The sequence below is a fragment of the Cydia fagiglandana genome, chromosome 24, assembly GCF_963556715.1.
Source record: "Cydia fagiglandana chromosome 24, ilCydFagi1.1, whole genome shotgun sequence".
NCBI lineage: Eukaryota > Metazoa > Arthropoda > Insecta > Lepidoptera > Tortricidae > Cydia > Cydia fagiglandana.
In genome coordinates, this window is record NC_085955.1 from 561,297 (window position 1) to 587,249 (window position 25,953).

Genomic DNA, 25,953 nt, shown 5'->3' on the forward strand with positions numbered 1-25,953 from the left:
GACTCTACACAATTTGCTGTACAAAAAATGTCTTAGTTTTTATTGGTTGATAACTTAGATATGCTTAGATTGAGACAAAAATCTGGACTAAAAATACACCACTAAAGGCCCTCTTGCACCATTCCACTAACCCAGGGTTAAGCGGTTAAACCGTTAACCCAGTGTCAAATTGTACTGGTAACCATGGTAACTCCAGGTTTACCGGTTAACCCCGGGTTAGCGGAATGGTGCAAGTGGGCCTCAAAGTAAGTTTAGAGTTGGAGCAAAAGTTTTGGTACAATAAAGTTAAAGGGTGCAATACACTAATAAACAGCCTTTCTTTAATTTGATTTAGACACAAACTAAATATTATACTGTTTCTCATTTTCGTTACTCATTTAAAATTGACATAATAAATACGTATTTACATTTTTACAATAAATCAAATCACTTGGGTTAGTATTAGTATGCGCAGTTGATTCTTTAAAATGCAAATATCTTTTAATTTAAATCTAGGACCGTTTCACTGAGAGGGGCGTCTACGGTGTGGTTAAATGTGCATAATTATTTTCCATCGTATTTTCTCGGAAACGTTCGTATTTGTCATGTTACTTCAGTCAACTTCAGTACTTTTTGTACCGAGACTGTCTGAAATAGCAAGACACGTTCGTACGTTTCCGTGAAAATACGATCGAAAATAATTTATGCACTACATCTGTATTCGAAAGGTCTATAATATAACGCTTTTGGTACGTAACAATTTTAAAACTTATTATGAGCCTTGAAGCTTGAATTAAATGTTTTTTTATTAATATTAGAAGGTCAAATAGAAGGTCATGCAGACTACCTATAGTTCGTTTTTTTAGCATTAGAAAGAACTTGAGAGAAGGTAAGCGATCTTGTATTCTTGTATCTTGTATTGTCTTTTAATTGAAAAACGCTTTTTAAAAATCGGGAACCATCACATTTGAAAGCAGAAGAATATAAATGATTGTAATTGTATTAGATTCATAATTGTTACATATTTGCCGTAACTTATTTTTAAAATGTGTTTTTCAATTAAAAGACATCAAGATTGTTTACCTTATTTCTAATGCTAAAAAAAACGAACTATAATCGATGTTTTTTACCCATAGCAATATTTTGCGAAGTAATTATGCACTAAATCTGTATTTACTCTGTATACTTACCTCCTTATTCATAAAAGTTTACGGGCCCGAATAGTTAAATTATGTTTCCCTTTCTTACAAATACATACGTCACAATGATAGATAAAGACAACCGATTATTAGCTAGTTGAGGCCTGTAGCGCGTTTATGAATAAAAGGGTAAATCAGTAAGAATTATTTCTTATTTCGAAACCCACTTATTCCATTATTATTTTATTAGTAAGTACATTTACTAAGAAATCCACGATCTACACAATTACGTACGAATATATTGTCGAATAGAGGAACTTGCTCATTACATACTAACATCCACCAGAGACAAGCAAAAATAAACACTGTCAATGTGACAATCTCGTAGCAGAGTCACTCACCATTGTTGTAGATGGAAGGAGGCAATCGCAATGTTGCAGTAGTCTATTTTAACTCTCACGGAGCTCACTAGATGGCGCTTTACTTAAAATCTAGTTCTTAAGTGTAAGTGGCTCCATCTATAACAATAACGCGGAGTTGAATGTAAAATGTCAGTTTTTATTTTTAATATACTTATCTCTGCTCCCGCCTAGAGTGTTTTCACATTGTCCGATCCGATATCGGATGTCAGATACCACCGACAGGGGGCCGATTTTTGAATTTCGACCGCTTGATTTCGTGTATTTCGTTTAATAATATCTCCAGTACCCGGCATTTAAATTCTACTAATAGAATTGAAAACGAGTGGTCAATACCACTCGATTCCCAATTCAAAAATTAGCATTTCACTGTTTTCCACAGTTTTTCGAGTGACGAAATCGAGCGCTGGAATTTCAAAAATTGGCCCCTAGCAGCGACCACAAAGAAGCAAAATATGAAAAGTGCCTTTTTATATTTTTTTTATACATTTAATTAGGTATTATTGTTCAAAAGAAAGAATTCAAGCCAAAATAAAAGGATTGATGGCATTTTCTAGCAGCTGTTTTTCACCACAGATAATTGACATTCAATATGGGATTGGACACAGTGAAGACGCTCTTAAGTTTACCAAACTTATACATACTTAAGTCTGATTTCCTTTCACAATAAAATAAACATTAATCACCTAAACAATCATAGAATCTTATTATTTACATATACCTACGTAATACCTTATTACAACTACTGGAGTATCTATTTATATTTCACATTCAGATTTTAAAGAAAAAAACACTATCATCGAAAATTCAATTTTAATACTGCAGGTAGTTTTACATCGAGATTTTATTTCCATTTTTCAAGAGTTAAATTTTAATTATTACAGCATTATTTCAACATTTTAAATGTATTAATATACAACTGGGCATTTTCGTGATTACAGTTACATTTTTACTATTCACTTTCTCAGAGAGTTTACTATATGGCCCGATTTTCATTGTCTTATTTTTTTGGTAGATTTTGATACAATATGGCTAGTTTGAAGAGCTCTTCATTCTGGGTTAAATAAATATGAAAGCACAATTTAGGACAAAAAATGGATATAATGCTACCACGGAATTACGAAAATACCATACATTTTCATAACTCTGTGGAAGATTTTTTAGGACATACACATTGTATAAAATAAAATCGACAACAGAATAAAAATAGGCCTAGATGGCGCTGTCATCTACAAAAATGATTAATACGACATGTAACACACACACAGAAAATCTTCAGTCAGATTCAGCATTTCGTGAAAATGCCCAGTACATCCTTCTCATACATATAATTATTATATTATATTACATCTAAAACTACGAGATTTCATAGATTCTCCACCGCGAATAATATTAAAAACAATATTAAAGTAAATCACATTTGTCCGTATTAAAGCCTACTTTATTTACAAACAAAAGTACAATAAAATGGGAACTAATACCGGCCCCGTTTGAGAGCTTCGTCTCTTTCATAGGAATGAGAGTGAAAGAGACAGAGGATAAAAGAGGTCTCACCCATGGTATCTAGACACGCGGCAGCGTGTCAAGCCAAGTTCAAGCAAAGGAACTGGCTAGCCAGCGCCGAGTGTAATATTACACGAACCACTTGGTGCCACTTTTGACCCTTCTATAACTCAAAACATCTTTGACGTAAACACATAAAACTACGTGTGTTTAATTATATCCATAAGGATATCTAGAAGCCCAAATTTCATGAAGCTAGCTCAAACGGTTATAAAGGTATGAAGGTCAAAAAGTCGTAAATTTTAAGACTGACTTATGACTTATAGTACCTAAACCTAACCTACTTCCAGATGACCTAGAAGGATGAAATTTGGAATCCAGCTTGGTTATTGTGTGTAACCGTAGGAAAAAATCTAAAAATAAAATAAAGTTAAGAAATAGGGGGGGTCCCCATACAAAAAAACCACTTTTTATTGGGACTGACATATAAGTACCTAAACCTAACCTACTTCCAGATGACCTAGAAGGATGAAATTTGGAATCCAGCTCGGTTATTGCGTGTAACCGTAGGAAAAAATCTAAAAATAAAATAAAGTTTAAAAATAGGGGGGGTCCCCATACAAAAAAAACATTTTTTATTGGGACTGATATAAGTACCTAAACCTAACCTACTTCCAGATGACCTAGAAGGATGAAATTTGGAATCCAGCTCGGTTATTGTGTGTAAGCGTAGGAAAAAATCTGAAAATAAAAAAAAGTTAAAAAATAGGGGGGGTCCCCATACAAAAAAACATTTTTTTTGTAGCGTTGGAACCGTTATAAGCAGATATTTGAAACTACCCCAATATATGTATTATTATATTTGCTATATTAAAATAAAGTTTAGTCAAAAAATAAGTGGTGTCCCCATACAAAAAACTTGTAATACGCTCTAAACAACCGGCCAACGGTGTGTCGTCGGCGGCGCGCGGTACCACATAATTATACAAAGAACAGAAGTAAAAACCATACAGCGGAAACACAAGAAAAAACATTAAATCTCAATACCTGCCTAGTTTTCTTTACAAAAAGTATTGATATCCCACCAAAAACATAAATGTAAAAAAAGGAGAGCCAAGTTCAATACAAAAATTATGCTTGGCTGTGGGGCTCGCCGCAAAAAGAATGGAGATCTAAATGAGTGCCACTGCCAAGTTCTATGCAAAATCCAAATATGTATTTATAGGAACAAAATAACATTATAAACAAGTATTAAACTCTATTTCCTTGCTTTATTGGATACCTATAACAATTGCTGTTATTTAAAAAAATGTGAGATCTTAAAGTAGGTTAGATTTGGCTTGGCCAGGTTTTATCAGAATTACAATATATATAAAATGATTGATATAATGAAAACTGGCCAAGTCAAATCTAACCTACTTTAAGATCTCACATTTTTTTAAATAACAGCAATTGTTATAGGTATCCAATAAAGCAAGGAAATAGAGTTTAATACTTGTTTATAATGTTATTTTGTTCCTATAAATACATATTTGGATTTTGCATAGAACTTGGCAGTGGCACTCATTTAGATCTCCATTCTTTTTGCGGCGAGCCCCACAGCCAAGCATAATTTTTGTATTGAACTTGGCTCTCCTTTTTTTACATTTATGTTTTTGGTGGGATAATAATATACTCCGCCTGGTACTCTCTTCCCGTCTTTTCTAGGTCACCTGACTGACACAAGCCTACGTCATCATGAGACAGCGAGCACTATATGATAATATGCGATAGCGCTATATATAGCGGCCATGTTATTGTGACGTAGGCTTGTGTCACTCTGGGAAGAGAAGACCATGTTTTATTAGACTATAGTCTCACCCTTAGCAAAAAGGGACCATAGTGCGGTTAACGCCTATACCCTCATCATACATAAAGTCCATAGCATCATATAGCATAGAGAAATAAATAAGTAAGATAAATCCGCTACCATAGACTAGGAATCCTCTAGACCGAGTTTAGAGCAATTATTTCATGCAAACGATGATGCCAAAAATGCGGGGGTGCGCGGGACGAGGTGAGCGAAATCCCGTGCCGTGATTGGTCCGTTCAAAGACACGGACGTCACACAAAGACACTTTCGACTCGAACATCGAGTAAAATTACCATATGCGTGGCAGAGGGGGTAGCGCGACTATGCTCAGTCTGGAGGATGTTTTGTCTGTGTCCGCTACATAACGGTAGATGTCGACTACGAAAATAATAAACGTTCCGGTAATAAAACTGATGTATGGAGTGAGCACTCTATGTTTACTTATTTCTCTATGGTATTGTTTAGTAGATGTATTTCTCTACACACTTTAATGAGGCGCTCCTTAAAAATCTAGTAACTCTTTCGGTAGATGTCGCTGTTCTAAGCCATTGAGCGACATCTAGCGTCATCTTAAAATACTTCCAACTAATTTGCCCGAGCATTGCTCGTTGGGGGCTTGTGGGGAAGTTAATACATCATGTTGTGCGGATTCAGAGGAATTTTCGTAAAATTTCAGTTTCAATAACTCCGGCTATAGAATGGACTATAGATGTTTTTCAAAAAAGTAGTATACAGTATTTCAAAGGGTTGCTCATGTAACACACTTAAAATTCGTCCATAGGCATCGGTAACCTCTTACCAGGAGCGCTTTATGCTTGTTACCGACGTGGTATAATCCATAAAAGTTTATGGAGTGCTCGTTTTATTATATTATGTCACAAATCAAACATAAATCCCATTGTAGTTTTCTATAACGCTAGATGGCGTTGGTGCAGTCAGCAGCAGAAGTTGCTAAGCGGGCGAGGCGTTCAAAATTACCTTGACACGCTCTTATTCTCTTAACAATAAAGTCGCGTCAAGATCATTTTGCACACCTGGCCCGCTTACCAAATTCTGCTGCTGATTGCACAATCATAAATTGCTCATTGAATAACTTTACGGTTTAGACTCACTTGTTTTTAGTCACTCGCGCGACATGTTTCGGGGAGCCTAGGTCTCCTTTCTCAAGCACTAACAGACGTAAAATAAACCGTAAAATTATTCAATGTTAGTATGTCTCACAACAGTTTAAATTCGATAAATTACTCATGTTCTAAATAGATGGCGCTATTAATACGGCATGTTGTCCCTCAAATACGCCCGCTTGGTGTACGAGCGCCGCAGACAGCGCCCCCACCAGGAGCGCTGCGTGCAGGACTTGACCGGCTTGAGGACGAAGCACCTGGTCTGCACCACGTTGAAGAACAGCTTGCCCACCATGTTGGACATGGAGGTGTTGGCCAGCTTCAGGCAGGCGCGGAACCTGGAATACACAAGGACTATTAGCGACATCTAGTGGTGGAGTACTTAAGAGTATGGAGGCTTTAAAGTTACAAAAAGAAAAAAGTGTTTTGTAACGACAGTAAGAATCTAAAAATAGCAAATGTGATAATCCTTTGACAAATGCAAAAAAAGTGCAATTAGTGATATTTAGTAGAAGGACCTTCAGAGTATCTTCAGAGATCTTTCAAAATTATAATTAGAGTACGGGTGATTATTTCAATATTATACAGTATGTGTCTGACCATGGGGCTTTAATTCCAGGCCTTGATTTTACTCGCTAAACTGAGCTACTTTTACTATGGGACCAACCCTAAAATCGGGGAAATATTTTTGGCTTTTCCATAGAAAACGTCGACATCTGATCAGCCAAAATGTATGAAAAAGTAAAAAAAAATTTCGGGATTTCGGGGTTGGTGCCATAGTAAAAGTAGCTCAGTTTAGCGAGTAGAATCGATCCCTGGAATTTAAGACCCATGGTCAGTAAAACCCTGTATAATCTAAATGAATACGAATGTGCAATCCAGCGTAACAAAGTGGATAAAACAAATATTGAAATTAGCAAAAACATACATCACAATTATTTAATTTAGAAAACCATAATGAAACAACTTTTTTAATTAAAATTTTAGTTTCCATAACTAACCAACGTAAACACAATGTTCCCTAAAAAAACAAAATCGTAGATGCTTAGTAGTTTTCCATAAAAAAATACAGTGCCATCTAGTGCTCTCCAAGTAAGTTGACAAGTTCATTTCACAGATCTGCCGGCCTAGCCAAGGTTACAATCGCTATCGCTTCGACAACGAAAAGCTTTATATCTCTCTATCACTCTTCCATATTAGTGCGAAAGTGACAGTTGCGTTTCGATCGCTACGGAGCGTAAGCGATTGGCATCTTGGCTACGCGGCCAGATGTACAAAAATAAAATGCATATACACGATGATTTTTAATCGGTGATCAGGAACCAATTTTTCTAATTCAGAGCGGCTACCGCTAAAACCGAAATTCGCAAATTGCGGGGATCTTTCTCTTTTACTCCAACGAAGGCGTAATTAGAGTGACAGAGAAAAATCCCCGCAATTTGCGAACTTCGATTTTCGCGGTTATAGCCCAGTCATCGATGGCGATCACATTTAACAATGGGACCAACCTCGATCTCACAAAAAAAATTGCCTGTTTCATACATTTGGGTTGGTGAGTTAATTTTTTTTTCGCGATTTCGCGGTTTGTTTTATAGTTAAATGTGATCGCCATCGATGACTGAATTAGAAAAATTGTTTCCTGATCACCGATTAAAAATCATCGTGTATATACAGGGAGTAAGCTAGAAAAAAATGCATATACAATAAGCGCCATCTACAACACCGATAAGGCACGACGAATTACTGATAACGACAGTCTTTTCTATGAATCTGTCTATGGTAAAACTTAAACTTAACCTATTATCGAAATTAAAAAACATCTCTACTTCTAGTGAAAGTATTGTACTTATTTTAATATTATTTTATATTTGACTGCGACTTTTATTGACCGTGCGTTAGCGAATGTCTCCGTTTCAACTTGAGTAAAAATGTTTTCATATGTCCGGATCCGGATGTTCTGTACAGGTTGCATTTTTCAACCGATTCTCGGCAAATTTTGTGAATTTTAAGAGATTTTTTTTTGTCGATTCGGTTGTTTTTACAAGCTTTTATCTAGTTTCACTTGACCGTTGTCTGTCTGTCTGTGTGTAATCAAATCTTGCAAGTTAACTTTGATCCACTTCCCGGTTTCCGATTGAGCTGAAATTTTGCATGCATGTATAAATCGGATGACAATGCAATATTATGGTACCATCGAGCTGGTCTGATGATGGAGGCAGGAGGTGGCCATAGAAACTCTGTGATGAAACAACGTAACCTAATTGTGTTAGGGGTTTTTAGAATTGTCTCGATGAGTATTAGTTGTCTGTCGTAAGAAAAGTACAGTCAGCGATAAGAGCTTGTAACAAAAATGATTTTTTTGCCAAAAACTTATTAAATAACCAATGGGGGTTCACGAGGTCTACACTGGGTCTCAAGTTCACGGACCCACTAGTAATATTATTTTATGTTGTCCGTCTTTTATGTTGCTACCTATACCGGGTGCGGCCTGTAATATGAGCAAAAAAATTAACTGTAGGCCGTATTCCTCATACTGACCAACATTTGTTCAGCGACTTTTAAAAATAACTTGTAGTTTGATTTTTAATACACTTTAAAAGTTATTCAAAGATGTAATGTATTGCGAATTTTGTTATGTTTAAGGCTTGACAAGCAACGTCAATCACAATGATATGGCGTGGCGATGGCGTCCATTGAAGATAATATTTATTTTGTATGAAAAATAGGGAGTCTAAATACTTAATAATATTTAAAAGTTGTTGAATAAAAGTGTCACCGTTTGAGGAGTACAATCTATGTTTTAATTATTTGCTCGTGTTACAGGCCACACCCGGTATATGTGTAGCACAATTTAATATTAATACCAGTAGATATTTTACCGTCCATCCTTCAAAGATCATAAACTTTAAGTCGCGCGCCAGATCGGCAAAAAATCAAACGTTCAAATGTCGTTAAATACTGCATTTACTCACTTGAGAGCAAATTCGCGCCGATTTATGACTGGGGCTATCATAAAACGTTTTCACGGAGAAAGGACTGGCGCGGCAGGTGCTTAGGTCATTATTATCTCTACTAATATTATAAATGCGAAAGTAACTCTTTCTGTGTGTCTGTCTGTTCACTTTTTACGCTTAAAACGCTGAACGATAAATGAAATTTGGTATCTGTCTACTATAGCTATTAAAAAAGACGGAAAAATTTCGATTATCTTGAAAACCACGAAACTTTTACTAGAAAGAAAGAAAGAAGGTATTTATTTACGTCAAACAAAACCAGTTAAATTAAAAACAAGACAGGTCAGATGGACGTTAAAAGTTGAAGATAATAAAAGTAAGAAAAATACCTTTAAGTGCATTTTCTAGAACAGCCTACGGTGCTATGTCGGTGCCAGGCGTGTCTCACTCCGCGATTTCGTCGCTTTGCTACAGGTAGCTAAAATTACATCCGTTCGACCCCAATTTTGGGGTTTGCCATAAGCCACGCGTGGCGCTGTCGCCACCTAGCGGCCATATCTGTCCTGATCGTAACAGACGCGTTTTGTTAGAGAGTGAGTCTTCTGTACCTACAATCTACATAGTACTATTATTTATTCTGTGTCGGTGCTTAGAAGGTTATCCATTAATTACTGGACACCCTGTATATCCCCCCCCCCTGATCCCTGATCCCTGTATATGTGTGTATTCTATATACACCGTGTTTTGTTAAACTCCGTTAACTGAATCATAAGTTATTTAGAGTTTGTCAAAGGACTGTCTCATTTCAATCATAGACAGAGAGAATCATACTATCTTTGTCTTACACTAGTACTAGCACCCAAAAGAAAAGGATGTGTATAGTTTTCCTGGTTCTTACTGACCGACAAATTGGTTAGACCAACTATACATTCAAAATATAACGGATGTTATATAGCTGGTCAAGCAGATCTTGTCAGTAGAAAAAGGCGGCAAATTTGAAAAATGTACGCGCGAAGGGATATCGTCCCATAGAAAATTTGAACTTCGCGCCTTTTTTTACTGACAAGATTTGCTTGACCAGCTATAGTTTTTTATTCGCAGGGGAGTCCAAATATATTAAGCCCCCTCCACACTCGTGCGCGAATCGCGGCGCGAAGCCGCGAACGCAAGTGTGGCGTCGATTTTCGCAGACAGCGAAATCGACTCCACACTCGCGTTCGCGGCTTCGCCCGCGATTCACGCGCATATTCTGGAGGGGGCTTTACACGCAGAATTATGAATTCGTTTTGATAGCGATAATAAAGTTTACTATTGATACTTTTGCGGTCAACACGTGCAATAATAAAATGGATGTAACGGTGCTTGGTCAGACATCATAATATTATATGGGCCAAAGAAATTAAATTAAACTGCCTTTTTAGGGTTCTGTACCCAAATGGCAAAAAACGGAACCCTTATAGATTCGTCATGTCTGTCTGTGTGTCTGTCTGTCTGTCTGTCCGTCCGTATGTCACAGCCACTTTTTTCCGAAACTATAAGCTCTATACTGTTGAAACTTGAACTGGGCGAGCTCGCTCCATCGTAGGCCACGTCTACGCCTCGGCTAGTCTGTGGCCATGAGTAAGCCCATTACAATAAAATAAAAAAAAATTGGTATGTAGATGTATTCTGTGAACCGCATTAAGATTTTCATACAAAAATAGAAAAAAACAATATTTTTTTAGGGTTCCCCATACATAGAACTAAAACTCAACATTTTTTTTTTCATCAAACCCATACGTGTGGGATATCTATGGATAGGTCTTCAAAAATTATATTGAGGTTTCTAATATCATTTTCTTCTAAACTGAATAGTTTGCGCGAGAGACACTTCCAAAGTGGTAAAATGTGTGTCCCCCCCCCTGTAACTTCTAAAATAAGAGAATGATAAAACTAAAAAAAATATATGATGTACATTACCATGCAAACTTCCTCCGAAAATTGGTTTGAATAAGATTTGGTAAGTAGTTTTTTTTTAATACGTCATAAACCGTAAACCGCAATTTTATTATGTTACTTGCTGTTCCCTTCATGGGCGAGTCCGACTCGCACTTGGCCGCTTTTTTAGTATCACTAATTCATTACCATTATTTTGATCATAAATGTTTTCTCAATATTAACCATATATTAACTATACTCTGTATCTTTAGGTATTTAAATAAAAGTAAAACAATTTGTACATTTTCGGGTAGTTATAAAATTTATTGGTTGGTTAAATCAAACACAAAACCACTTGGATCTGTCACTGAACGATCTGACTTTAACCAGGCGTGGCTCACTCCGCGATTTCGTCGCTTTGCTACAGGTAGCTAAAAGTACATCCATTCGACCCCAATTTTGGGGTTTGCCATAAGCCGCGCTTGGCCTTGTCGCCACCTAGCGGCCATATATTTGTTCTGATTATGACAGACGCGTTTTGTTAGAGAGTGAGTCTTCTGTACCTAGTAATATTATTTATTCTGTGTTTTAACCTACATTACTTATTTGATCATGTAATGTTTTCATCTACCCTCATCTGGCTTAAGGAGATTTAAGGGTAGATTTTGTTTACTTTTATTTAAATACCTAAAGATACAGGATATAGGTAATAGGTACTATTCAAAGGCCTCTCCAAACTCCAATCTCACGGCATTTCCAATACATTACGGCGTTGGTCGATCGACTGAATTCGTTGCTCTTATTTACCCAGCAATAATCTAAAATCGCATACAATTTATCGCAACGTCTGCAGAAGCCTTAAAACAATTGTGACATTATACGTGAACTTTCCCAACTGCAAAACATTTCTATCCACTCAACTGCCCACCCCTATCGCAGTTCAAAAATAGAACGAACAATTCGAAAGTCAAAGGTGCGGGCGAAAACGAAAAACCTTGGTCAGCACTTTAGCTAACGAGTAAAAAAAAAGAAAAAAAAACAAGTAGCCAGTATTTCGTTAATTCCTTTTCGGGAGCGTAAGCCGTCTTTTGTTCTTAGTTCTTACCCGCATTGATCGGTGTGTGACGGTAAGTACTGTAACTAAGCCACTTATGGCTTACGCGGGTGGCGGTAGGGAGAGGGTCGAAGCGAATTAGTCGATATCGATAAAAACTAAACTGCAAAACGTAATTCAAGACCAAAAAAGTAAGAAATGTTGCCACTTTTTTACTAGCGCGTCTTGTATTTATGTAAAAATAAGTAAATAAAAGTGCTTTTTTGAATCGTAGGAGTAAAATGACTAATAAATAAATTATCTTAGCGTGATTATTTATCAAAAGGAATTTACTATTTTACAAAGAAATTATTGCAGTGGCAACATTGTCTTACTTTTTTGGTCTTGAATTACGTTTTGCAATATAAGTATTATTAGCTTTGTGATTTTATTTGGATCACATACGTATTGTCACATGAAGTTACCCCAAAAAGCCGCTTCCATACAATAGAAGTAAGGCTCACACTATAAAACAAGTTTTACCAACGAAAACTAGTACCAGATATATGTTACTTGAATGTCCATGTCAAATTTCTAGTTATTTCAGAAGGTCTAGTTAAAATTAGAGCGTAACTTCGATTGTATGGCGGCGCCTAGGTTCGTGGCTAGCGTAGGCTATTAATACTTGATGCTCATACTTTTAAATGTGATAAATAATAGCAAATTCGCAATATTTATTCATGAACCGGTTAAAGCGTAATCGAGAATTTTACTATAGTTCGTTTTTTTTAGCATTAGAAAGAACTCCGCAGAAGCAAGCGTGCAGTTTTTATCAGACTCGTTAATTGTTAATAATTATTGAATTATCTAATGTAGCATGGTCAATACATATAATTTACTTCAAATTGTTACCGCTATAAGTGCCAGATTTAGAATCACAAGCGAACTTCTACGAAGTTCTTTCTAATGCTAAATAAAACGGACTATATGTATTTCTATTGAACATAACATGACTATTTCGTTAATATAATAATCATTTAATTTATATGTTGAACAAATAAAATGAAATCCGACTACAGAAATAAGATTTGATTATAGTTAGGTTACCTGGTAATATATGTCACCCGTTGAAGGCCGCAAAAATATGTGACACGCTCTTATGGCTCTACAAATAAGATCGTGTTAGATATTTTTGCAGCCTTCGTTGCGTAATATATTACTGCAGGTGACTGTACTTAAGTTAACTAAAAGTTTTATATTTTATAAAGGTTGGTTGGAATTGGGTATTGCAGTATTATATTCTTTGGTATTACACAATTCAATAGAATCGATACTAAATCAACGCCGTTGACGTTTACCGGCCTGTTTGTGATTTATGGCCATTTCACGTTTATTGAATTTCACTATAAAAATGTCATTAACATTCTTGCGTACCGAACAATGGACTTGAAGTATTTTTTAACTTTGTAATAAAATCCAGTGCTTTAAAAAAAAATGGCAATCAATTTAGGCCTTCTAACCTTTATTAATTAAGCCTTTTTTTTGCATTCCTCTAAATTTGTCCATGATCCATGAGTATAGTTAATGTAATATTTTTTATCGAGTCGACAATAGCTTTGTAAGAACTTTAAGAAGTGACTACGTCGTAGTAGCATGGTTCAGGATTGCACCATATTAATAATTACGTTGTTTTATGTTAATATAAGTATACTCTTCTCGCCGGTTTTGTTATATTTATAAGTATAGTTCGTCTTTTAGCATTAGAAAGAACTTGAGAGAAGGTAAGCGATTTTGGCATGTCTTTTAATTGGAAAACGCTTTTTAAAAATCAATAACTATTGCTTTTGAAAGCAGAAGAATATAAATGATCGTATTAGATTCATAATTGTTACATATTTTCCGTAACTTATTTTTAAAATGTGTTTTTCAATTAAAAGACACATCAACATTGTTTACCTTATTTCTAATGCTAAAAAAAACGAACTATAAGTATTGACAATTTTTAGCAAACCCCTACTTGACCGATGAAGTAATGTAAAGTTAGACCAAGCTAAGTAGGCAGCGATTTTGATAATGAAACGTCATAACTCATAATATATCGTCATAAATAACACTTGCGCAATCTGTAGGCCTAGCCAAGGTTACAATCGCTATCGCTTCGACAACGAAAAACTTTATGTCTCTCTATCACTCTTCCATATTAGTGCGACAGTGACAGTTGCGTTTCGATCGCTACGGAGCGTGAGCGATTGGCATCTTGGCTACGCGGCCTGGGCTATCAAAATCGCAACCAACTTAGCTTGGCCTAACTCTATCGATAATGCCGATATCTATATCGACTCGGTCGCATCCCTGCGACTTGACCAGAAGTTTGGCAAATCAAGCAGAGAGTGCGCTACAAGTTGGCGTAGAGTAACTCTGCAAACAGAGGCTTTATTTATTGCTAACTAATTTTTATTGCTATTTATATAGGCAAAGTTTATTGCTAGCTAATTTTTATTGCTATTTATATAGGCAAAGTTTATTGCTAGCTAATTTTTATTGCTATTTATATAGGCAAAGTTTATTGCTAGCTAATTTTTATTGCTATTTATATAGGCAAAGTTTATTGCTAGCTCATTTTTTACAAGCTTTTATTTAACTCACAGTGTTTAGTTTACCTATTTTGATAAATAATCTATGTATTTCTACAATTTTGTATCGTCTTCGTGCTCAAAAAGACGCGTAAATTTTAAAATGCACGATATTAGAAAAAACTAAGACTTACTTATATGTAATTTCGCAGAATATTTAGCAAAAATTTTTGGGTATATTGTCTTCCGTTAACGTAATTTTTTATTCATGTAACAAGTAAAGGAGGTTTGAAACGTAGGGATATATTTTAAATCATTATACGATATATAATATAAAGCTGGTCAAGCAGATTTTGTCAGTAGAAAAAGGCGACAAATTTAAAAAATGTAGGCGCGGAGGGATATCGTCTCATAGAAAATTTGAATTTCGCGCCTTCTTCTACTGACAAGATTTGCTTGATCATCTATATAATCCGTTTTAACTGTTTTATTTCTGGTAATTTTAACATTCTGCAAACGGTTGGTCAGAGTTCATTTTATTGAATAAATAAATCATTCCCTGTTTCCTCTACTCCGCCCTACTCTGTGCCCCTTAAGTGCATACAAAGAGCGACCGTAAGCCGCCTGATCCTCCGATCAAACACCCTACGTGCCACTTCTTGTACAAATATGTTGGACGATATAATGAGGTAAATACTTATTTCTAGTAATTAGTGTTGTGCCGAAATCACGCGATTGTAGCATTACGGCATCAGAAATGTTTGTTTTCCAAAATGGCACTACCTACAAAATAAGTGTTGCAAAAAAAAACACGCTAAAAAGTATTTTGTTCCTATATATATATATATATATACAGACACTAGCCAACTTTGTAGTAAAGGGCGCGATTTTTATTAAATTATAAATTTGTATGGGAGATTGGATGCCTAAAGATTTTAAATTTGCCGTCTTTTCTACTACCAAAGCTAGCTTGCCAGAGTTAACAGATTATTGAAAAAAAAACTAGCCTTAAAAGAAACTACTTATGGTACATATACGTAAAATGTTAATGTAAAATTCTGTGACCACTGATTAGTTTCGTTTTTGCCAAATAAAAAATAATAGCGTATTGCTATTTATTTATTTAAACTTTTTTTTTGTAAAATGTATCGTTCGCGACTTATATGCCGCAACGCGTTCTTAGGAAGACGAAATGGCTCCTCCACACTTCCGGTCATGCGGAAACCGGCAGATTTTGTATTTTTAGTAAGTTTTAGATTATATTCTTCAAAATAAAAAAATAAAAAATCGCGCTCGAGAATGCCGGATTAACTTTTTTTTTTACAAGTTCGCGACCCTATAACTCGGCGGCGTCAAGGACTTATCGTCAGATTAGTTAAATTTAGTCTTTAAACACTAAAATCAACCCCCAATATCTTAATCTGACGCGCTCGAGTATTTCAGACTATCCATTTTTTTTTACTAATCTGGGGACCGATTTTTGAAATTCGACCACTCGGTTTCGTGTATTTCGTTAAATGATATCTCCGCTACTAGGCGTTTAAATTCTACTAATAGAATTGAAATCGAGTGGTCAATACAACTAGATTCCAAATTTCGATCGCTCGTATTTCAAAAATTTCAATTTCGCCGTTTTCCACAGATTTTCGAATGACGAAATCGAGTGATCGAAATTCAAAAATCGGCCCCCTGATCGTCTATCCTAGGCGCGCGTCACTACATATAGAGCTAAATACTTTACAAGGTTGTTCTATTAGGTCTAAGGTATCTCTCATATCTTAAACTGCCACGCTCGAGTATTGCCGAAAATTCCCCTATTCGCCTCCCTAACTATAAGTAGTTTAATGTAGTTTTAACGGCTCCAAATACATGTAAGTCATGTAAAGATTTTAAAGACACTCACACATAAAATAGTTAAACACTAAAAATAATATTCAATAAAAAACTGTGCCTGAAACGTTCAGACCAGGTTCTCATAAAATACGCGAAGAAATTGAAAAATAAAAAGACAACGAAAATCTTCGCGCCAACTTGAATGCACAGATAAGCGCACTCGAACAGGCATAGATAATAGACTGGGGGTGTTATTACAAACGGCGGTCGAGTGGTTGACTCATGCTAACCAGGATAAGAGGACATTTCTATTTTGTTGTAGAGTTTTTTTCGTCAGATATTGATGCAGTTTGGTAAATTTGAAAAGCTGAGCGGAATAAACACGGAATTTTAATTCCGGACAAAAAATTATGTCATTTTTCCGTTGAGCTACGAAAATTCAGACGTTTTCGTGACTCGGGTGACCGCTGTGTGTGTGTATGTCCTAGCTCTTTGGATGCGGATAGGCGCGTCAGCACATGTGGGTTGAGTTGAGCCATATACAGGATCGCATGAGTCCCAAACTTGCCCGTTCCGCACAGTGTATTTTAACATGATAGTGCGGAATTTTAGGCCGCGGCTTTGTGGCCGTGTCGGACCGCGTCATTTGTTGGCGGTTCGTTATACATTGCCGCCTACTGAGCTAGATAGATCTTTAATCGGTCTATCGTCCTCAGTATGCGGCAATGTAGAGCCCTTTTATAGTCCGACAAGAACTTGTAGTACTTTATTGAGGGCGCCACTTCCTACATAACTGTCACATTTATGACGTAAAATGCTTAAACATGGCAACAATTTAGTATGGAATTTAATTTCTACTATTTTATGTCGCACTTTACCGGGTGTGGCCTGTAACATGAGCAAATAATTAAAACATAGATTATACTCCTCAAACGGTGACACTTTTGTTCAACAACTTTTAAAAATTATGAAGTATTTAGACTCCCTATTTTTCATATAAAATAAATATTATCTTCAATGGACGCCATCGCCACGCCATATCATTGTGATTGACGTTGCTTGTCAAGCCTTTAACATAACAAAATTCGCAATACATTGCGTCTTTGAATAACCTTTAAAGTGTATTAAAAATCAAAGTACAAATTATTTTCAAAAGTCGCTGAACAAATGTTGATCAGTATGGGGAGTACACTCTACAGTTAATTTTTTTGCTCATATTACAGGCCACACCCGGTAGACTGGTTGCTTGAGTCAAAAGCTCGGTCGTAGTCGGAGCGTGTGCAACGCGGCCGTGCATTTGACAGGCCGTGACGGACCGCGCCATTTGTTGGCGATTTGGCGCCGCCATGCTGGCACGGCGTCAATAATGTTGGGGGTCGGTTTAAACAAAGTCAATGGAGTTTTGTTAAGATATCTGTTTGATAACTATGGTATCAAAAATATTTTTTGACGTGATAACGTCTTATATATCGATGAACACCGGTAGCATGCACGAAAAAGTGTCACGTTGTGGACATATCTCCATGATAACGTTGTGGACGGATCTCCATGGTAACGTTACGGCCACGTTTTCTTATGACGTTAACCGACTTTACAGAAAACCATTTTTTTGTCATTTTAGGGTTCCGTTCTAAAAAGGTAAAAACGGAACCCTTTTTTCAATTTGTCCGTCTGTCTGTCTGTCGGTCACTTCATTTAATATATTGGGAAGTATCTATATCGATCTCTATCGATATGGAATAGTTATAAACAAGGCTATAAGCAAGGTTTTTTATGACCCATTAATACAGACAACCAGTCTGGTCTTACTAGTGGGTAGTGGTCCTGTGTATGAAGCCGATGATCATGGGTTCAAATCCTAAAACAAGCAAAGCTTTTTGGCAAAAATTTCATTTTTGATACAAGCTTTTATCGCTGACTGTACTTTTCTTACGACAGACAACTAATACTCATCGAGACAATTCTAAAAACCCCTAACACAATTAGGTTGCGTTGTTTCATCTCAGAGTTCCTATGGCCAACTCCTGTCTCCATCATCAGATCAGCTCGATGGTACCATAATATTGCATTGTCATCCGATTTATACATGCATGCAAAATTTCAGCTCAATTGGGAACCGGGAAGTGGATCAAATTTAACTTGCAAGATTTGATTACAGACCGACAGACAACGGTCACGTGAAAGTAAATAAAAGCTTGTAAAAGAGCGCAGATTTGTTCCTCAGTTTAGGATGTTTTCTATATATAAGTATTTGTAAATTATATCGTTGTCTGAGCATTTACAACACAAGCCTTCTTGAGCTTTGTGGGGCTTAGTCCATTTATTTAAGGATATAGGTATTATTTATATATATGTCCACAAAATTTGTGTATGACCCGTTAATAAGTTCGCGTGCATAGTATCCGTTATCTCCCGATCGGTGCCAACATCGTCCCACGCGGAAGTTCGGGGCATAGACAAGCCGTTTGTTATTTTAGGTAACTAGGGCTGTGTACTAAAATGGACAACAGTACAGAATTTACGGTGCCACGGAGGTAAGAGTCTAAGATATGGCCTCTATAAATGTGACCGATAATCGCATGCGATTTGCGATCGATTGAATAGAAATCGTTGGCCCTAGTTAGCCAGAAATTATTTTAGATCGCAGGGCATTTGTTATATGGTCTGTAGAAGCCTTAAACATACATATAAAGCTAAAATTGTTACTCATAGAAAAAACTTACTACTCAATTGACGAATTCATAGAGTATGCGTAACGATGATTGTTTTGTAGCATTATACTGTTGAGAGCAGTTGTTATAATGTCTCTAGAAGCCTTAAACGTACATATAAAGCTAAAATTGCTACTCATAGAAAAAGCTTACTACTCAATTGACGAATTCATAGAGTCTATGCGTAGCGATGATTGATTTGTAGCATTATAGGCATATGAATTTATTATTGTTATTAATATTTTTAAATATAAGAACTGAATGACTCGTAAAATGTACCTAATTATTTTACCAATAAAGATCTGTATCTGTATACCTTTAACTATGGAGGGTTCTACCTTCCAACCTTACTCTGCAACGAGGTGTCAGTGACACGATGGAGATGGCAGTAGGAACACAACTGACAAACTAATTGTTACCCTTATGTCCTTATAAAAAATATTTATCTACTTTACATAAATTAATATTATCTGGACATTTTTTTTACACAAATTGACTTAGGGTCTCCCCTGATATATCGACGCGCATTCGGCAAAAGCCGATAGGAAAAAGCTTTATGTCTGCGCAATAAGAGCGAAAAAGCCGTCGACGCGTCGGCAGGCGCCGGCCGATGCGAGCCGAGCCGAACGACGACTTTTTCGCTCTTATTGCGTGGACATAAAGCTTTTTCCTATCGGCTTTTGCCGAATGCGCGTCGATATATCAGGGGAGACCCTTAAGTCGGAACTTCTAAGCATGACGATGACTGGCTGGAGAACCTTAAGCGGAAAAGTCTTCGTCGTGCTCTACCACCTCCTGCGGACTCGCGTTTAGTGCGCGATCGATGTGGCAAGAAATGCCGCGCTGCTATAGGACTTTATAGCCATCAACGGCGATGCGGGACCCCTTTGAATAATAGTCTGGCCAACCAAATCCGTCTATAAAATGCCAGAAAATATAAAAAAAACTACTGCACCTACAATTGCATTAATTCTTTCATTTTCGCGCCTTTTGTCACGGATTTCGCGTTGTTTTGATAGAGATTTGTCGAAAAATAAAATTACTAGATTATTTAGCATCTCTTCAGCTTCCTAAATAGAATAGATACTGGTCAGGTAGTTTGTGCGGAAAGAGGAGAGTTGTGGAATGTATGGGGCCCAATATAGGTACATTCCACGACTCTTCTCTTTCCGAACAGACTATACCTACTTCCTAGAGTAGGTTATACGCGCGCATGAAAAAAGTGACAATCAATATTTATGTTTACGACAAAAACAAAACTCAAGAGTAAATGACAGAGAAGCCATATTTCCGTAAAGCGGCCGTTTGCGCGACAACTTGACACACGCCATTTTGCGAGACGTTCCGAATTCGAAAATCGCGCGCGCGGCCGACTGGGCACGCGATGGCGCGGAAACCATAGAGTAAACAGGTGGGTTTTGAGTTTATTTTTCTTGTTGGAGGGAGACAATTGTCGAAGTCGTCGAATATTGGAGGATCGCTGTCAACAAAGTTGCCTCTGCCAGCTAGCCTCTTATAGTCTGTCAAGCCATTTCCGTCAGTAGAAAAAAGTTGCAAATTAAAAAAAGTTGGCGAGAAGGGTAATCCTCATAAAAAAATTAAAATTCGCGTCTTTTGCTACTGACAAACTTATTTGACCGGTCTAAAAAAAAAACAGGTATCGATTATTCAAAAACCAAAGTTTAATAATCAAATATTTCCTAAGTAATAGTGTGAGTGAAATAGTTTTGGTAGCAAGTTTACAAAAAAGCTCTTTCTATGTGTGTATTTCCATACAAAGTGACCCATTTGCTCCTGAGTGCAACACGGTTCGATGTTGCGTCTCCATCAGCCTAACGCATTACCGTTTGTTTAGTTGATGTTCTTTAAATACTTCAATACCTACTTTTAATAGACACTCCGTAAGATAAATTTCTTGACGTCAAAAAAAACTTTCTGTGCAAGTGCAAGAATTTATGAAACATTTTTACTGCCTTACCAAATCTATGAATAAACAAGCTAAAATACAGTAGAGTTCCGATAATCCAGATCTAGTTTATCCAAACTTTATTTAGGTGTTTTATATTTTAACGTTTATTTTAATTTGTACCTACGTCAAATTTTAATATACTGTTCTGTTCTTATGTAAATGGTATTGTTTTTAAATATTCTCATTCCAAACGACCAACATTTCAATTATCCGAGCTTTTGACTACCTATTTGAACTATTCTTGGTCTCAATTAGTTCGGATAATCGAGGTTCTACTGTAAAATATAATGTACTCTAACACACCCACTTCATCAGTAGAAAAATGCGACTTTATAAAATGTAGGCGCAAAGAGAATTTGAATTCGCCCCTTTACCGTAACCATAAATAACGATTTAAGTCCGTTCGCGCCAAAACCGCTGTCAAAGAACTGTCAACCGCCATATTGGCTTTATGGGTGCGTTCCGTTATCGCGCGATTTATAATGTGTGAGTAATGCGCTTAAATACGTTGTCTGACAATACATAAATTATGAACCGAGGGTGGAAAGGTGGTTTCTTTGTCGCAGATAACTATTCTCTTGTTTATCGGGGCGGAAAGGTTCGGGCACAACAATGGGTGTACCTTGTGTTAGATTAGGGCTTTCGGATTCCATTTTTCATGTAGTTTCATTGCGAAAATGTGGAAATACGAATAAATATCGAATAAATGTTACCTATTGGCTGCTGCTGTTAATGATTATTTATATCTAAAGATTTTCATTAAATATTCACTAATTGCGTTACATTCATAAAAGCGATACTGGCCTGATTTAGCTATGAATCGTTTGTCGTTATCTGTCGTTTTGACTTTTGTATTTGTAAGAAAGGGATAAGATAAGGGATAAGAAACATATTTTATTAAATCAGGCCCGTAAAGTTTTATGAATAAGGGGGTAAGAAAATAAACACTACATACAAAACTAAACCTATACTTATTCTTCCTTAAAATTACAGTTTTTTTTACATTCTGTATAATAATAATAATCTGCCGTGTGGTGGCCGGCTTTAGAATAGCGCCAACCTTCACATTGGATAGGGTGTCGTGCGAGGCGACTAAGTCCACAAACGAAGTAAGAAGCTATTTCGTCACAGGGGAGATGGTCCTCTTAGCATTGTTTTGCAATCCATCTAGGAGAAGGATACTCCAAAATAAAACCCGGAATGGAGTTTCCGTAAGGCGCGAGTAGGGTCCAACCTGAAATATGCGGCAGATTCCTGCAGCTGACCTGTCTCCACACGTATTGGCTCGCCTTTCCTGTGGCATAAGACAGTGAAGCCGAGAGGGTAATGCAGGTGCTGGGCATCCCTGCGTTTCCTTAATTCCGTCCCAGGCGGTGAAATGTATGTTACACCATAAATCGTCTGCAATAGACGTAAAGGCCAATGATGATAATAATAATACTTAACCCAACCCGGCTTATCATTTTAAACTTGAATTATCTTTGAATGCACCCTCAAATTAAAACTAACTAGGTGTTTATGGCATCTATACTTTTTTTTAACCATCAATAGGACCATGGCACGACCGTGTTCAGCCTATTATGTCTGTCGCCATCCGAAGATCGGCTCGGCTGATACTGTTCTAAAATGCCTACAATAAAATACCCATTTCAATTTTTTGTCGATTTCGGGTGACTTCATTGTGTTGTGTGATTTGGACCAGAATGAATTAGGAGTATCGATGTCTGTTTCTTTGAAGTTTGAGGTTAATAAATCTATAAATCATTTGTTTTTACGCTTTATTTACGAAAAAACTTGATAAAGGGAAATAATTATTAAATATGTATCTTATAAGTATGTATGTCTCTTAGTATGTAAATTGTATCTTCTGTTGGTGATCCTAATAAATACTATTAAAAAAAATATTTAAAGTGAGGTAAAGCTGCATAATCAAGAATTGTAGGATTAGTAGGTAAATTGTGATAAATTTGGACAATATTCAATATGGAATCTGCTTAGATATACATAGAATAACGCTCTCAATATTCAGGGTAAATTACCTAAAACTAAGTTAGAGTCCGTCAATCTAAGTTAACTTTGCACCGACGTATGACAGCGCCACTAGAAACGTATAGTTGATCACGCTTCACACCATATTTTCATAGGAATTTCACGTTTTTGTAGGCACTACAACACTCTTGCCAAGTCAGTGAAGAGTTTAGACAAATTCTATATCTGGGGGCCTAGCCAAGAAAACGCCAATTGAAACTTAAATAATGTATGGAAATAATCACGCGACTTTTCGTAGCATGTCATCGCGATAGATTTTTTCTTTTGGCGTTTGTCAATGACGATGGTCATCTCGGCTAGGCACTCCAGCACGGAATAACTAATATAGATGGTCAAGCAGATCTTGTCAGTAGAAAAAGGCGGCAAATTTGAAAAATGTAGGCGCGAAGGGATAGCGTCTCATAGAAAATTTGAATTTGGCGCCTTTTTCTACTGACAAGATCTGCTTGACCAAGTATAGTACAGTCAATGAATTTAAATTCCGACCCATTTCGTACTTTGTCACAGTGACAATCAATATGAAAGCCGCTAGAGACCTCATACGGTTGTCACTGTGACAAAGTACGAAATGGGTCGGAATTTAAATTCCTTGACTGTACCTACTACATTCCAGTAAGACACTATAAAATGTAAGTTTGGGATTCATCCCAGTCCCGATTCAACTCCAGTTGTACTGTATATTATTTTAATAACAATAATCTAAGTTATTAATTATTTCGGTTGTAGTCCAAACAGACGGAACGTTATTTATGAGGACCAATTAGGCCCCGAGATGGTATCACGGTTTTTCTAATTGTCACTGGGAACAGAGACGGCGTGAAGTCGATTCATTATTAGTTTTATGAAACTTCTTGTTTGACTTGTATAGGAACTGCAACCGGTAAATTTTAATTTAAGTAAGTTAACCGGTAACTTCTAAGTATACAATTTATTACCGGTTTGCATGCCCTAAACCTGGGTTAAAAAGAATTTAAGGGCAAGAGCACGTCACTATCACTACACCTTATAAAACAAAGTGCCCCGCCGCGCCGCGTCTGTCTGTTTGTGTGTTTGTTCGCGATAAACTCAAAAACTGCTGAACAGATTTTCATGCGGTTTTCACCTATCAATAGAGTGATTCTTGAGGAAGCTGTAGGTGTATAATTTTGAACCCGTGCGAAGCCGAAGAAGATTGCTAGTACCTATATTTAAATATATATAGGGGGAAATTTACGATTTGAACATATATAATAAACTATCGGCGATCTGCCCCATGAAATATTAACTTAATAACTGGTTATCCCACAGGTGCCAAATTTCAACACTGTCGAGCCAAAGCCATTATTATTTTTTTCATAGAATGATTAAGATATAAGCGTCTGATAAAAATCCTAAACTGCTTACTTACTCTCTGTTATCGTTAATCAGCTAAGCGGATTTATTTTTTACATGAATTAGAGTAAGTATATGTATTTAAATTGAGTGAGTAATTTATATAATTGCTAATTAGCCAGCGTAATTGGTGAAAATCGTTTTTGTAAATGAAATTAGGTTAAGTAATTAATTAAATTAGTATGTTTTTAAATCCTTTTTAATTGTTTCTTGTCTGAATTATTTATTAAGACACACGCAAGCTAATTTTAACTATACCGGTTACCAGAAAAATATCATTAATAAATTATAAATAATTAAATATATTCTACTCTATAGCTTTTAAATTCCTTCCAAAATCTCGTCGCCTATCGCGTCCGACGACAGCCTTTTTTATTTCATTTGTACTTTTTATTTCATTTATAACCCATTTATTTTTATTTTTACTATTTCTTCGCTTCGTTTGGGAAATGACTCTATTAATATGCAACTGTAATTTGGAGACATTTAAATCCGTAGTCCAACTCGACGTAAAATAGTAAAATATAAGTCGAAATTGATTATCTATAAAAAGGTTTCCTGGGAAAGATCGTTATCTAAGCTATAACACCACTGTACAATAATATACAAAAAACCGCAGTGCACTTAACTCTTAAAACAACACCGCACGAACAAAAGTGCAAAAAAAAACATAAACCTGCAAATCATGCACAATACTTACCTTTTCAAATTCAAATTTCGAACACGCGAAACCATAGACAACTTTTCACAAACCTTTCATCGCACCGGCAGTGCATAAGCGTGTTGACACGCCAGTTGAAAAGTCCATATTTCTTCTCCATGCCCCCGATCCAGAAGGGGCAGCGCAGATCGTGGACCCGACAGCATCGGTCGGTGCGTGTGTAACCCCCCAACTGGGAGTACCGCGTCGCCGAATATCCCTTGCCACACCACTTTGTCCCTGGCACTCTCAGTAACTCCATGGCGTCACGTTTTTTTCTGTCGATTTTTCTACTTTTGAGCCGTGTTTATTTACAGTTTGCGAATGCCTCAAAATGCCATTTTCGTAAGGGTTCTGCATTTTTTTTGGCCCTACACATTTAAGAGCCACCCCACACTGGCGTTTTTTGAGCGTCGGCGTCTAGTCAGCTCTATGGAAAATAGCGTCGCTGCGCAGTTGCGTCAATGTTGCGTCGAGCAACAGCTATTGAGTTAACTAGAGCCTATGCTCGAGCGAGAGACGCTAGTGTAGGGTGCTCCTAATGCTTGAATTATACTAAAAAATTAGTAGGTACTCAATGATTAGTAATTACAAAAATCTTTACAAGTTAAAGTTAAAGTTACAAAAGTCGGGGAACAAACTTCGAAATCAAGTCGCGGAAATGTTTAGGGCCATTCACTCTGTTTATAGCCCTTTGCATATAAACAAAGACAAAACCGAACTTAAAACGGCATTCTAAGGACTCTTGACCGCCCGTAATGACCTATTCCGTAAACGTTTCGTAACGACAGACCACCAACGTGTTTTTATGATTTAAAATAATAATC

General features: G+C 36.6%; 1 protein-coding gene across 3 annotated transcripts in view; it reads right to left on the reverse strand.

Moving 5' to 3' along the window:
• Positions 1-4,679: 4,679 nt before the first annotated feature.
• The window catches only part of LOC134676270 (uncharacterized), a 94,640-nt gene continuing 73,366 nt past the window's right edge, over positions 4,680-25,953 (reverse strand). For 2 of the 3 annotated variants that reach the window (XM_063534639.1, XM_063534637.1), the window contains 2 exons: positions 25,180-25,404; positions 4,680-6,354 (listed from right to left, as the gene is read on the reverse strand). In XM_063534639.1, coding sequence (XP_063390709.1) covers positions 6,162-6,354; positions 25,180-25,404 — 418 coding nt within the window. In that variant the 3' untranslated portion in view covers positions 4,680-6,161. The remainder of the gene's footprint in view (positions 6,355-25,179; positions 25,405-25,953) is intronic. The other variant, XM_063534638.1, reaches the window with a different exon arrangement.